This window comes from Falco peregrinus, chromosome 12 (assembly GCF_023634155.1).
Source record: "Falco peregrinus isolate bFalPer1 chromosome 12, bFalPer1.pri, whole genome shotgun sequence".
NCBI classification, from domain to species: domain Eukaryota; kingdom Metazoa; phylum Chordata; class Aves; order Falconiformes; family Falconidae; genus Falco; species Falco peregrinus.
The window spans coordinates 20,964,864-20,980,905 of record NC_073732.1 but is presented as its reverse complement, the minus strand read 5'-3'; the positions used below and the strand labels follow the sequence as shown (position 1 = coordinate 20,980,905).

Here is a 16,042-nt window from a genome sequence, read left to right as displayed (position 1 = left end):
TATCCTTCCTTGGAATGCAGTTGTAAAACAAAAGCAGTGAGCTGTGCAAAAGAATGCCAGCTGACCTGGGCCAGGAGTGGAATCCCAGTGAGAGCTTAGGGGTGGGACTGGGCGACAGGGAAAGTGGTACCACTGTGAAGTGGTTGTTTATTTCATGTATTCATTGAGCGTGAATATTTTATGTGCGTTGCAAATGAGTGTTTGTAGCGCGAATATTGATGGCATGAATTACAACTGAAATTTTAAATTGCTTTTTAAATACAGTTTCTGGTAACTGATGTGTACCGTACGTTCTACGGATCCCTTCATTTGAGGGGAGAAAGCGCATTTTTGTGTAACTTTTCCCGTCAAACCGATTGCTGCGCCCCCCCGGCCCCTGCGTTCGGCACCCCGCGCGTCAGGGGGCAGCGCCGCCCGGGTGCGGGTCCCTCTGGCCGAGGGGATCCCAGCACCGCGGGGCGGCCGGGGGCGCTGGGCCGCCTCCGCCTGGGGCCGCCGCTTCCCCCGAGCGGCTGCGGCCTCGCCGCCGGCCCCCGCGCTCCGCCGCGGCCTCCGCAGAGCCCCGCGCTCCGCCCACCTGTGATGTCACAGTGAGGAGGGGCTTCTCCTCGGCAGACTCCTCCCTCGGCATCTCCTTCATCACCATGGCAACAGCCTTATCTGCCGCCCTAGAGCCTTTCCCCTACAACAGCGAAATCAACAATGGCGCGAGTCAGCAGCGAGCCTGGCAGCGGCCCCTTCCCCCCCCCAGCACCGGCCGGCCCTCGCGCTGGCGGGCTGGCGGCTGGAAGCACAGCTCGGTGGAAGGCAGCGTACGCAAACGCTGCCCGTAGTAGCGATGATAGTAACAGGCCGTCTGTGAACCTGGCGGGTAACCACGCGGCCGGTTAGAGTTGCCCCAGTGAAGCCACCGGGAGCGCGGCGCTGCCTTGCCGGGGCAGGGCTGGCTGGGAATACTCCGGTGCCTACGGAAGAGGTTGCACCTTCTGCAGCGTAGCATCTCCGTAGGGGTGGGGTCTGGAGGATCAGCCCCCTTTAATTTTGGGTATCAAAAAGTTTAGATCTGGAATACCTGATTTTTGCAGAAAAATATGAGCATCGAGCTCATTTTGCAAACAAAGCACAGTTCCTTGTAGTTCACTGAGGCAAACTCTCCCTGCAATTCCAATGTATAACCTGTAGGGCTAGGCCCATGGTGCTTATAGCTCTAGTAACTTTTAAAAATCAATTTATGTCATATAAACAGTCTGTATTTTTGGTAACAATATACGGAGCCAAATTCTGCCATCGTAGGCATTGCTACAGTTCTCCCCAAAATGGTCGTTGCTGTTGAAGTTACAGTAGGGATTTTTTTTAACTTTTCTTAAAATTCACTTAATATATTGTAAATATTCAAGACAAGGTTAAAATATTTCAATGATACTTAATATTTTAGCCAATCAAAAAATGCACTAACATTACGTGCTATACTCTCTTTGAAGCCATACTCTTTAGTTAAGAAGGGTATTTATCTTCTTGAATTCACATGGGTTTTTATATTTTGATCTCTTACAGTCTTATAAGTGACGGAGAAAGTCTGAGTGGACACATAAAGCATACCAGTAGAACTGTATTATACTAGTGACCCTGGACATGTCCTTACTATTATACTTTAAAAGCTCCCATTGATTTCCATGGAAGTTTTAGCTGTGCAAAGACTGCAGGATCTGGCTCCATAAAAGCATTATTTTACACTAAACTTAAATATATTCAAATACTTTAAAGTCTGCTAACAGAAGGGGTTCTTTACTACCACATCATATACAAGAATTACTTTTGCTATCAATGTATTCTGTGTCCAATAAAAAACCCCCACTATTGCTTATACTGAACTACAGGTGGTTCCAGAAACATTTCATCCATTGCAGGTAAAAACATTACATACTACTGTGATTTTTGCACAGATTTTATTAATTGTCAGGTCATTCTTAGGTTAGCTTGCTGGTGCGATATGTCACAGTTACCCTACAGAGAGTTCTTTGCATGCTGCAAGAAATTCTCGGAGCAGAAGTGTCATAAATGATAAGCATGCCGGATTTGTGATGCCTTTGATATCCAAAGAACTGCAAAGTCGTTATAAAATTAAATATATTTAATTCAATGAGAATTACTTCTGATCAGTAAGCATATCAAAGGTTCTTGGCCAATTACATATTTACAGTGTTCATGATTTGTATGACATGTTCCAGGTCTATGAAGCTTGTTTCTAGTATGACACATGGAGCCATCGTTAGCTGGCACTAATAACATGCTACTTGATCTTTTAAAAATTTAGTCCTTTTGTGCTGAGTGCTAGAACAAAATAGTTTATCAGCTAGAAAGGATGCATTGGAAAGCATGCAGTGCTTTTTATTTCTTGCAGAGTAAAAACCCACCAAAGCAAAGGTCAGGTCACTTTTTTGAAGACAGAGCCACTTTTTCTTCAAGGTTTCACCTACTGCCTGAAAAGAGTCATGATACTTGTATTAGTGCCTGCTGTTAACCTTTCATAAACATAACTCTGCAAAACCCTGGGAGTGGTTGCCACCATATATAAAATCTGTCTCATCAGTTTACAGTGGCTATAGTACAGTGTCAACTAGTAACCTGATGAATACCTCTGTGCTAGTGTTTATATACGAGCAGACCTCGTATATTTGCTAGTCAAAATAAGTAGTTTGGCAATACTTTTTTAAAAAAAGATTAGGTCTTTCTTTTAGCTTTCCGAGAAGACTACATGTAAGTCAGGTTGATTTATTTCTGGCTATTCGGCCTATGGTATGAAAAACATTATTCTGAAACTAGAAGTTAATAGGCAATTTCCTGGATACCAAAGAGAAAGGCGCTGCAGTGAAATAGCTTAAATTCTCAGATTATGGTGGAGAGATACACATGTGACCAATTCATTGCAAAAGCCAGGTTTTTATTCTGGTGACTAGAAATGGATTTTGTTGTCCGTTATAAAGTACGTAAGCTTGAAAATTTTGGTCTCTATTTGCTGTACTGAATACTATATATTCAGCCCTTGCCTATGAAGTGGTTAGGCAAAAGCATTGGAGAGGAATAATAAACAGTTTTTCTACGACCAGGACAACCTTGTTACTGTTGTGAACTGCAGCTGAAATTATAATCTCTAGCACATTTATTACAGTATCTATTGAAGGATTTTTTAATTTTTTTTAAAAAAGGTGCTATTTACCTGTTCTTCAATATTGTGTCATTTCTTAGTGTTTTGGCTTGCTGTATGTCTATCTGTTACAGTAGCTTATTGCTGAAACCCTGTAATTCTGTAACAGCTAATTTTGCACTTTCCAGATCTTCACAATGAACAGTTTGTTGATAGTGCAGATGTGCAAGGTAAGTTATTTTCTCATTTAAATGCAGTTTAATAATTTAGTAAATTTTCATAATTCCCTATTTGTCTACAGTATGTAGATGGAAACAATTGTGATGCAGAACATGGCAACCTATGTACAAGTCATGACAAATACAAACTGATGAAGGAAATATATATTAATTTTTTTTGTGGAACATACTGCTTAAGAAAAACTGAGAAACATGCCACTGTTTCATTATTTGATACACTTAAAATGGAATGCTTCCTTTAGGTGATGTCTCCAGAGCAAAATAAGGAGTAGAGTTCAGAGTGTTCCCATGACACTAAATATTTATAATAGAGTTGGGTTCAAAATTTAATAATGGTTTCTCTAAGTTTATCCTTTGGGATGAGATAATGGATAGTAATAGACATTTCCGAAGGAGTGTGCTGAGTTGGCAGGATTTTGTAAGGAAATATTAATTATTTTTTTTTTTTTTGCAGCTGGTGTTTCTGAATAGTTCCAAATTAAATTTTGTAGAAGTCACACTATTTAGATGTGGTACTTAGTAGTGCGCATTTAATTAAACTACTGTAGGTGCATAGAAATACAGATTTCTAGGACAGCATGCAGTTTGGGGATTTTTTTAAATCACTCATGCGTATGGCTTTGTAACTGTGCTCGTGCATGATAAAGCTTTTCTTTAAATACATAGAACCAATTGTTCATTTTCAAGTCATGATGGGCAAATCGGTTAGAATGAATACATGGTCATACTTGAAACATTACTGTTTGAAGTACTATATATTTCTGTAATTTTTTTCTTCATTACACTTGTTTCCAAGTTTGGATGTGAAAAGCCAGTGGTCAAAGCCTTGTAAATAATTAACATTGACAACGGTATTTAAACTGCAAAGATTAATTACATAAAATCTTTGTCATTTGCTATGCAATGAAAGGATTTTATCTAAATCTGTAACATAAAAGTTTGCTTTTATCAAATATTTAAGGTACTTGATTCACAAATTCACCTTTCAGGAATATTTATACAATTTGTTCTTGTGAGCAAGTGAACAGCAAGAAATTCAGTGATTGGATTCCTTTTAATACGTATACATGGAGAAAGAAATTTTGCCTTTATATAAACTGTGCTGTTCCATTTGCTTTCCAAAGATTCTGCCAAGCTGTTTAAGCTTTACTTGACACACTACAATACGTTGCTGTTCACTGAGCTATTGGAAATCATCTCAACACGGGCATGTTTAAATTTATGCTTTTGTAAAATAGACATTTTAACACAGCTTTCCTCGTAAAGAAATTTGATAGAAAAAATTGATATGCAAACAGTGCTACTACATGTAGGATATGATTACTAATTTCACATGGCATCTCTCCTTCCTAGTTGTGGAGTAACAGAATAACAGCTTGCTGTATTTATGAATATAATGCCAAAAAAGTGACCAGCTATCCTGAAATTTTCACATTGGGCTATTGAGTTGAAGTGCCTTGAAAAAAAAAAAACAAAACCCAACACAAAAAACACCAAGTACATTTCAGTCCAGAATATCTTGAAGTACTGATCTGCTCTTTTAATAGGTTTAATAGGGTTTTATAAAGCAAACTTCATGAAAGATGTATTAGTAGTAAATTTACAAGTTATAGTAGCTGTAGTCCTCCTATGTTAGCAGAAAGAACAGATAGAACTACTGTATGTGTTGAACTTGGGATGCTTGGCTGCTATCCAGATCCCCAGGCAGCTGGTACATTAGACTCAGAGTACTAATTAAGCAGCCTATTCAAAATGGCTTTATGCACCACAAATCTTTGTGGTTTGTGCAATTTAAAAATAAAAATGAAGGAAAAAACTTGGCTTTACTGTTTAAAATTATGCCATGCTAACATTTTTACCTCAAATTGAGCACACACAGCTATGCAATGGCACCATGAGAGTTCTAGTGTCCACGATATGACTGTGAGCTCTTGATTTCATTGCATCTGTGTTTATTACTTTGTATTTTTCCCTTCTCAGGCTTTTCTGTTTGTGTTTTCTCCGTATGTCTTTCTTTTCATCATCTATCCTTTCCTACTGTTTTCTAGTGGTAAATCTTGCACCTTATGTATCATTAAAAATAATGAGAAACCATATGCTCAAGCGGTTTTATGAACCAATACAAGATGGATATTTAAACAGAAAATTCTGTTTCATCAGAGCTCTTGGTTGTTTTTTATTATGAGCTGAACAAAGTGAGGCATGTATCTAAGGTAAAATGGGGACATAATTCCTTAAGGCAGTGCTCGATTGACTGTGGTGTGGTGATGTGAACAAGCTGGATGTGCTGAACCGGGAGCAGTATTGTTAAAGTAGACCAGTTTTCAGGACCTGAGCTAGTATTTCCATATTGTACTTGCATCCTTTGGAACCTCTTGTCAACTTCCTGTTAGTGGTGACCCAACCTCTCTTGCCTCGTGACCTTTAGTAAGTTAATTTTTATGAGATTATGATAAAATACAGATTAGTGCTGGCTACACAGAAGGGATCAGGTATAGGAATGCTTGCCTAAAGAAGTACTTTACAGTAAAGCAGCTAAATGCATATTGGCTGAGTTCGAAGTGTACTACTCATCTTTCATTCATTTCTTTTTTCATTCTTGATGGAATAATAGATTTTGATATTAATATGGAAAGGCTTTATGGCGTACAAGAAAATTGGCAAAGAAAGAGATAATAGCTGATAAAAGGTAGTCATTACTAATATTCACGTTGACCTTCGTTGGATTGTGTCTTATGTCCATTTAGATGTCAATGTGGTTGAATTGCATTCCAGTTTGAGAAGTGTTCGCACTGAAATGGTGGTTAGGTTTTCTGTTGACCGTCACTAGCTGTTGCATTACATGTGCTTCCTTTAGAAGTTGTCTCATTCTGATGCCTGTAGATGCATTCTGAAAGCCAAGTGGGACTGCTTCCAAAGCATCTCTGGTTGAGGGCTCTGCAAGAGCCATTTTGCTTTTAAGAACTTAAGCAAAGTTACTGTACTCAATGCATCTGAACACATATGATGACTGGAAATTAATAAACAATTCTGTCAAATCTAACTCATTCCTTATAAACTCCTATGAGTCCTGCAGGCTAATAGGAGGAAGATCCAGTGAAACTCGGTTGTTTTTTCTTCTCTTGAGTCAAAAAGTTTTATTTAGACTATGCATAAGGAGTGTATCTTCTAAGCAAAGTAACGTTTTTTAATGTTGGAACAATAATGTTGACCTAACTGTAAATAGTAAATCCAGGCTGAAATACAGAGCCAAGCTGGTAAGAAGAGCAAAGTCTGGGACAGAACTAACTATTTAAAAGTTAAGAACTAGAAGGTTCTCCTTTTGTGGTTGAGTTATATAATATAGTTGCTTGCGATAGCAGGCTTAGATGAGGCGTTTTGCAGTCCTTTCTTTTTATGTAAGTGTAATCTTTTAATAAAGCCATTGTGAATATATAGAAACGATTTTTTTAGTGTTTATTTGATTGACTTTTGATAATTTGGAACTGCATTATCAAAGGGGCGAGTCTTCTGACTGCACAATAGTATTTAACTTCTACAGCTATTCCTTGAAATTTTTGAATTTTTCTGCTCTACTTTGTCTGTGTCAAGGAACATTGTGAAATAATTTGATTTAGTAACTGGCAATTGGTAGTCTTCTGCAGAGAATTAATTTTTTTTTTTCTCTCAAATGGGGTTCATTTTATGTTGACTTCAGTATCATGAGCCCCAATCATAATGTATACATAATAACAACAGAATTAGTTTATTACTGTGATAAAGCATGTACTGAATTAGAATAAGGCATTCCTCTAGTGCTAGTTCAAGTGAAATTCAAGGAGCTTGGATCACTTTCAAAATAAACAGATTGGTGACTGATGTACTGTCCGTTGTTTAAATGTGTGTTTTCTGCATACATGATGCGTAAACTATTTTGCTCACTCGCTTCCTCCCAGCACATAATGTATTGGTCTTTAAAGTGGTAGGGGTTCCTCACCTCTGAAAGCTGCTACACAATTTTTAATGGCTTTGTTTCATGTAATGTTCAGATAACAGATTAGCAGTCTGTGGCAAATGTAGTAAACACAAAAAGGCTATATATGGTAAGTCTGACTTGCTGCTTTGATACACATAATATTACTGATAAAACAACTTCTCCTGATACGACTTGAAATTTTGTGCACTTCTTTGCATGTTATCCCTAACGGAGTTTCCCAGGATGCAGTTCAAGTTGAATGAAGGGCTACAGCAGCAGCAGACATCAATGATAAAGTTAGAAGCACAGGGAGCTCCTGGAACAGATTTCTGGCACTCAGGATCTACTGTGACATGTGCATGTGCAATGTAGAACTTGCTTTTGTGGCACAGGAGTGAATATAATATTATTTAATTTCCATTTGTTCAGATATATGAGCAGTTGGGTGTTACGTTTTGTCTGTTACTTTCAAATGATAATTTAAACTGTACTTTCTTATAAAGAAACAATACCACCTGAATTATGTGTCTGTGCTGGAGCTGTGGTAGTTGTGAAAAAGTCGTGTGAGTGAGAAAACCAGTGAAATCTATGCCTTAAAATGTTTGGTGCACATACATTCTTTTTAATAATTAGCAATGTTTCAGTGTATAAGAACCTGGGCAGGAGATAATTTTGAATAGTCTTCCATGTACTTGTCTTCAGATGCAAGACGGGAACACGCTCTAGTAAATTTTCCTTATATTCCTCTGCTGGTTCACAAAGCTAGATGTTTCAGCTGACACAGGTTGGTGAGTGGACCATAAAATGGAAGACTTTTTGATAAATCTGTAAGATTTCTTGTCATTGTACAGAAGCATGTCTTCTTCCACATACTTTTCTTAATATGCCTTAAGAATTAAAGATGTATGTAGACGTGAAGTGTTGGCCTGTCATTTGCACACACCACCCCTCCTCCCACCCTTGTAGGTAAGTTTAGTTCATTTTCTGAGTATTGAGGGCTAGAAGTTCGATCATCAGTAAGAATTATTGAGAATTGTGACTTAAAGCAGGCAGTAAAGATATCAGCATTTAATTTTAAAGCCTTATCTACGAATTATTTATTTATTAAAAGTTTTCTCTTTAAAAATCTAGATTTTTTTTATTTCGGGGTGTAGAAATTGAAATTATATTTAAATTATTTTACACTCTCCCCCCGACACAGGTTGTTAATCCAGAATGAGTAAATCATTTAATACAGCTGAAATCAGTTTGGATTATAAGTAATCTGCGGACGTGCAGAAGTTTCGCATTAGTACTAATGCTGTTCAAGATGTAATGCCATAGCTAAACTAAACACAGAATTGAAGTTGAATAAATAAGGCAGTTAAAAATATATATATACACATAGCGTGTGCTTTTTTGGAAAAAAAAAATGTTTAGGAAAACCAATGAAAATATACTGAGGTGGTATTTTTTTATGTGGAAAAATCAGAGGTTCGTCAAACAGCAGGAATACAGAACAGTCTTTGTAGGCAATTCAGAATGTAGAATGTTGTTCAGAACTAATTGATGATTACAAGACAACTGTTTCTGAGCCTGTCTTATATAAAATGCTTTATAGGTTTAATGATAGGATAGCCCTCAGGGAAGTTAATAGCTGTTCATATTTAGCCTCCAACAACCTGAGCTACAAAGCTCCAGACAAGCATTTAACTTTTTGTGTACTTGTCATAAATGTGGGAATCTTGCTTTTGATAGTTTTTCTTGGGTCTGCTTTTGCATTATCTCTGCCTTTAACTCTGTTGCTGTTAGAGAGAGGTTCCTGTGCTCTCAAGTGTGGTGTCCTGAGAGTCAAAACATTAATTTATCAATATTAATATAGCAAAGGCAGCGCTGACTAGAGAAAAATGTGGAGTCATGGAATAGCTTAGATGTTCCTATTTGTTTATTTTAAAAAAACAGACAGATCCAGCTGTTCCCAGAAACTGTTGTGCCTTGACTGTTTTATCTTGATATTGCTTATTTTTCTCAATAGAAAAATGCATTTAGATGTGGCAACATGGAAGTGTTTTGGCCTCACATAAAAGGTGATCACCTAGTACCTGGTAGCAGTCTGTCTTCAGTCTCAGAATCCAACTTTGGCAGAGAAAAGTGGATGATCTCTGAGGACACATCAGTCTGTGGGTTGGTTCTCTTTTAGTACTTCTTCACTTGGGACCAATGAGACTGAAAAGTGTGTGACAATACTTTTAAGTATGCATAAAAGACAGCTAGAAGTATTATTGTGCCTGGAACATGCTGCAAGTTCTTTCAAAAAAAAAAGTGGTGCAGGTTCTGATGTTAAAATGGTATAATCTGTGCTCTCCCTGCCTAGAACATAGAAGTGGTATGTATTTTTTTTCAGTGTTCACAAGCTTAAGTACTTTGTTATTGTTCCAGATATCATTATAAATCCATTCATTTCACAGTTGCACGCCTGCATCGCCAAAAAAGGACTTGGGTCCCATTAGCCCAATATTCTTGTTTGTGGATACTGTCTCTAGATTGGGCAGAGACTCATCAGACATTTAGAATGAGAAAAAAGAGAGGCAAAGAAATAAATACAATTTAAAAGAAATCTTTTATAGACCTAAGAGTAGGCTCTGCATGTATAGTAATCTTATATCTCATAGTTACAATTCTGTGCAATAATTAAGATCATTTAAGTCCTGAAAGTGGTTTTCTGCACACAGAAGAACTGGCACACCTGTAGAGAATATAACAGAAATTTTTATCAAAGCTGTGGGATGGACGTTGTCTGTTGTTTCCTCTGGCTTTTACATTACCAGATTAAAAGAGTCTATGTTGCTTATTGTTGCTGTAAGGATGGTTTTTACTCTTGTTTTGAAAGCCCTTAAGGAAGATGGTATTTAGGAAAGGTGAAATTATGTTGAATAAGGGCAACTGTTCAGATGCCCTGTTACTTCTGAGTCAGATAAAATCTGGCATACTGTTTTGAATAATAAGATAGAGCATTTCATTTATTTGAATACATATGTCCCTTGCTAGGTGCCTAACTTCAGAACCATTTTAAACTTGTATTATCTCTATAATGACTGTTACTTTGATTGTTCTGATTTGGTTTACAGAGGAAGACAGCTTGCACACGAAAGGCAGTTTGTAATGTGTTCTCATCAGTATTAACTCTTATTAAAGATTAGGATGAAAATCTCAGGATTTGAGTTCTATAAATCTGGGGTAAACATTGTGATCAAAATCCATGCCTTCAGTTTAATTCTTCCTTGTAGATTCTTTTGTGATTTGTGTATAATAATTACGGGAAAAGGTTTAATTCTGTTTAGGATTTTGGGGTTTGACTCTTTTGCTAAATGCCTTGCTCAAATACTGGGCAAAAAGAATGGAAATTTTTCTTGATGTGAAATGCTAAAATACATTTAATCCTGACATAATAATATATGTGATCCTACTATGTAAAAGGATAGAAATATGCTGAGGAAGAGAACGAATAGAACAAAAAAAAAGTAAAAAAGGGTGGATGGAGAGTTATTATCTGGATTTTTTTTTGAAGCAGATTGTTGTTAGTTTCTCATCAGGCGTGTGATTTGACCTGTACATATTAAATAATGAAAACATACTATACTAGATGGCAGTTTTGAAAACAACAGATAGGGATAGTTTATGACTGAAAAATACTTCTAGAACTTATTTTCTTGACCTATTTGTGTTGTCTCCAGCCATCATTCTGAATGCTGCCAGGATAGATTTAGCACTTTCCGTAATACAAACATCTGATTCCCACCACAACATAAATATTTGATACCCTTGAATTTATTATGTCATTTTTCAGCTACAACTTTAAGATCTGAGCCCTTTTTACAGTGGGGACTAAAGCAGAACTGTTATAGCACTTTGAAAAGGGGCTTTGTGCTGCATCCTTGACCCCAAATTTATTCTGTCTCTTGCACTATGCATTCTTTCTAACAAAGATTTCTGAATCTTAGTGTATGTACTTGCTAGAATAAAACTCTTATTTATAATGCAGTATAGTAGAATGTTTACCCCCTTATTTTCATTCCCTAAAAATAGCAGGTTGCCATTTATGAGACAATAGCAGTAGTAGATGAGGTGGTGAAATAACAGTGTGACTGCAAAATAACTTTATGTCCCTGACCTGGAGATGGCCTCTGCGCACAGTTTCAGCTTTGGAATGATCTCATCTGAAGTACATTAATGCAGCAAAAGCAGCATTAACAGTATCCTACAAACGTGTTTAGAGAGGATTATGCTACTGTCCCTTCATTCAGCCCCTCATACATCACACGTTTTGTAAACTTTCAGAAAGCAAGTTCTTAAAATTGACGTATTATGAGTGTGCTCTTAAAAGACATTCTGAATTCTTTGATGTGTAATATTAGTGTGGAGAATGGACTTTCCTACTTTAATACTGCAAAAATGTTGTAATTATAAAAATGAAAAAAGGTAGGTGCACTAGTAGATAGTTACTTCTATACTTAATCAGAGGTTCAGCTCTCTTGGACAATTAAAAGCTCATTCTTTAATCATTACTGTTTAAGATAATTTTTTAGCATAGTTGGCCACATCAGTTAAATTTATATGAATCTGGTTTTTGTATATATTTGCAAGTATTCTGTATATTCTATTTTGCTTCAGTGGATTTAATTTCACCTTACATCAATCACAGTTATTAGCATTTGGCCTATTCTAGAAGGAGCTGAAAGTAATGTCTCTATTTCTAATAGCCAGCACATCACTGATATCAGATATGCTCTATGTTGTTCTGTTTAAACAGGCATTCACCCTCTTCTATATCAAGTTACTATAATGCCATCAAAAGCACTATTTTCATAATTTTTTTACCTCCTTTACATATTTTTGCACACTTGTAACAAACATCTATAGAAAAAAAAGATGTACTTATTCACTCGGTTTATGCATGCTTTTAAAATGTATGTTTTAATATTGTATATATTGTATATGTTTATAAAGTACACTACCTTTTGCAGTCCACGTGCTTAGGCTGTCAAGTTTCTCATTAGAGAAGAAAGGTGTCTATTTTTTTCTTTTCCCTGTAATTCAACAGTATTTCAAAATTCAGTCGTCTACTATCAGTTTGGAGATGTCTGCAGTATAATTAAAAAGCTGGTGACTCCACACTTCTTGTAGCAACTATTTAAACCAGCTTAGTTTGGCTGGTGGGGTAGTAGTTTTACTTAAGAAAAACTCTGTGAGTACCTTACAGCATGATGCCTGTGACCAAGTAGTAAAAAGAAGTTGGTAATGATAAATGCCTCTTACAGAGAGGTTCTTGATTCTCAAAATGCCTTAATTAAGATTTGATATGCAAAGAATTGTTAAATTGCCAATTATGCTTGCTGTGAAGCTTCTTTAGTATTTACTTTCTTGGGATGTAAATGATACTGCTTGTATTTCAAAACTAGCTTCTGGTATATAGACAATCCCTTGGATGTACTGTAGCACTAATTAGTGGATTCTGCTTCTTCAGCTGGGATGTCAAACCTAGTGCCAGTCTTGTCCTATGTAGTTAAAGCCAAACTAAATCCTCCCCGTAGTTCAGGGCATATTAAAACTAATGCTGTAGTGGTCAAGTTGCCTGACAATAGCATGACAGCTATTGCCAGAAATGTTTCTCCTCAGAGGTTCTACAGGAAAAAAAATCTGTATTAACCTTGTAGCCCAGTGCTATGTGCTGCTTGTGTCCCCTTCCACAAGAATGCATTCATTTAGCATGGACTGTACTTGAACATCAAAATTAATCTTGATCAAGTGAAAAAGTAGGGATGTGTTAACCACTTCCTGAATTGCTTGCAGCCAGCCTCGATAAGTGTGCTTATTATCAGAGAATTAACAAGCTAGTACCTGAGAGAAAGGGGTGCAGCAGCTTGCTCCTGCCTGCTGCTTGTACTGAGCAGTAGACAGGGATGGAGCTGACAAACCTGGGGAGGGGAGCGTGGGTGTTTCTGGCACCCCAGCATGGGTGCAGTGGGTGTTAGGTCTTGGGTGTACAGGATGAGTGGTGAAGTTTCAAATATATGTGTCTTGATTTTGCTTTTAACCTGCTGAGGAGAGCAACAGGGCCAGCACAGGAAAAGAAATATGAGTTTGCTGGTGGTGTCATCCAGCAGGAATTCACTATGTTGTCTCCCAGTGGATTTAGGAAGAGAGTAGAGTGGCCTTTCTAGTGACAATGCTCTGACTATCTGTTACAATGTTACTATAGTTACAATGATAGTCTGTAACTATCGGGCAGCACTCTGAATTTTGTATTCACTGAAACACACTGCTGCACCATTTCACTCTGAAAAACTTGTAAATAAGGAAGTCTTGATCCAATCTTCACTCTTTCCTGTTAAGCTTCAGATAATTCATGTTAACGAAACCCCTGTGAAACGATGTGAAAGATAGCATTGTCAACTCAGATCAATAAAAATTACTTGAATAAATATGTAGGCATATGCTTAGACTGGCAAGGACTGGAAGACTTCTTTTTCAGCCTAGATAGCATGAGCATAATTGAGGAAAAAAGAAGCTGTCGCAGATGGTGATAGCAGTGAGAGGCCAGTGACATGTGCTTTAACTCGGAGTTTGCTACAGAGGAGTTACTGAGGTAGGATAACATACCAGAGCGACTGCCAAAATCTCAGACTCTAAGAAATGTGCTTATTACCTAGTTAAACTTGCATATTTGTAAAGAATTGAATCATTCCTTCCTGTGGAGAGAGGTTCATGAGTTGAAAAATGAACTGAGAAATGTGTGCCTTTGTCTCAAGGGATCAGTGCCAGAGAACACCCGGCAGAGATGAGGGGAGTGAAGATTTCCAGGAGTGAGGCAGCCTGTGGTATTGGCATGGTGTAGCTACTGCGTGGTCAGGGTAAGGAAGAAGTTCCTATAATTATGTAAAATGCCTGGTAGAATCGGAAAGCACCGGTGCTTTGCTGTAGGGGAGGGTGTTACCTGGACTGCATAGGAGCTGCCTTGTTTGAGACCCTGCCAAGCTGTGGCTGATCCTGTAAAGGCTGAGCGAAGAGTATACACAACGCTGCCAGGATTTTCTTCCCACTCTCTCTCCTGTTCACACCTTAATATGAAGTGCCCATGGAGTCATTAGCAGCCAATAAAAAATTCAAGCAGCTGATTCATGGTCAGTGAAGGGGAAAGGATAGCTTGGAGCTGTTTTCACACACTCCTTTCTGAATTGCACTGCCCTCTCATCAGCTACACTTGGGGTTTTTTCACACATTTTTTCTCATTGCATTAATAGAATAGATTTTTTTTTGGTCAGTAACAGTGCCAATGAGTGAAGACAGTTTGGCTAAGGTAGACCATGAACTTGTTCTTATATCCTAGTACATGAAAGACCATCTCCTTTCAAATGTTTCTGTGTTATCCTGAAAGTGTTGAAAAAAACCCCATTTCTTTCATGCCCCTGTTATCTCAGAAGTATGAGGAATAACTTCTTGTATGCCTGCTGAGGCTGTTGCTATTTTCTCCAAAGGATTGGTCTTTTTGTGTTGGCATTTTTGTCAAACACTGACCTTTTATTTCTTTATTGCCTGTGACAACATAGTTTAATTTTTACTTCTCAGTACTGAGAATTCAACAATACTAACTGTGTATTATTTTTGCATACAGGCTTTTTTATTTATCTTTGCCCTCTGTAAACACCCTGGCAATACCAGAGGCTTTTTTTTGTTTTAGAAACTCTCTTCAATATCTGCTTGCAAATGCAAAAAGTATGCATGTTATTTTTCATACATATAGATAGCTAGAGATCAATTGTTAATAAAAATGAGACAGTCTTCTATGCAAAAGTGAGCTTTTTGAGAATAAATGTAGATCAGAACCACATGCAGTGAATACAAGCAAGCGCTTGTATTTTGTGCTCCATTTAAAAATTTGTCTGAAGTTCCCTTGCCTGTTTGTGAATCAAAGGGTACGTGCACAATTGGTTTCCTGTTGTGGGAAAATTACTTTGGAGTCAATTAGAGAAAACTGGGACCTAACAGAAGCATAGAATTCTAGAAAGGTTTTAAGGGTAAAATAAAGCTATCGCTTTTAGGATAGCTGGCATGCATGGAATCTGCCACAGCCCCCTAAGCAACACACTCTGCCATCCCAGCACCTGCTGATAGGAGTATGGAGTGTGGAGCCGAGTGGGGACCCCGTGGCCAGGCTCTGTTGTACTCCCTGCAGGAACGAGAACTTGATGCTACCACACAGCTGATAAGCTGTATAGCAGTTGTCACATGAAGAATATATGAGATGATGTCTGCTGCTGAGCCAGCCATTGTGGTGAAATTACTTTTATCAGATTAAATGAAGAGGACAAATGAGGGAAGTGGTCAGGGAAGACTCCTTTACCTTCTGGGATCAGCTGACAGGGTGAGCCTGCCTTCTTCCCCTGGGGGTGCCTATTGAGTAAGAACTTTATTTATGACTAACTCATGCTAGCTGTTAAGTGTGTTTAAAGTTTGTTTTGTGCAGGCAGTGTATTATCACTGGCAATCCTCAAACCTTACTTTGTCACAAACTTTGTATTTCATGTAACAAAAATCTTCAGCTGAAGTTCATTTTGTGTAAGTCTCCAGGGATTTCAGTAGTTGTTACAAGGGATGTGACTCAGTGATGCTGTCAGCAGGGGTCCCTGAGCAGGTTAGTCGAATCGTGTCTCATACAGGAGGCTG

The 16,042-nt window shown here is 37.9% G+C and overlaps 1 protein-coding gene across 2 annotated transcripts in view; it reads right to left on the bottom strand.

The window, feature by feature from the left end:
• Nucleotides 1-16,042, bottom strand: part of PEX5L (peroxisomal biogenesis factor 5 like) — a 116,875-nt gene that overhangs the window by 44,589 nt on the left and 56,244 nt on the right. Inside the window, exon 1 of one of the 2 annotated variants that reach the window (XM_055817584.1) lies at nucleotides 578-677. The exons of the other annotated variant lie outside the window; for it this stretch is intronic. Within the exon in view, the coding sequence (XP_055673559.1) occupies nucleotides 578-646 (69 nt within the window). The 5' untranslated portion in view covers nucleotides 647-677. Of the gene's footprint in view, nucleotides 1-577; nucleotides 678-16,042 lie in introns of those variants that run through there. 2 annotated transcript variants of the gene reach the window in all.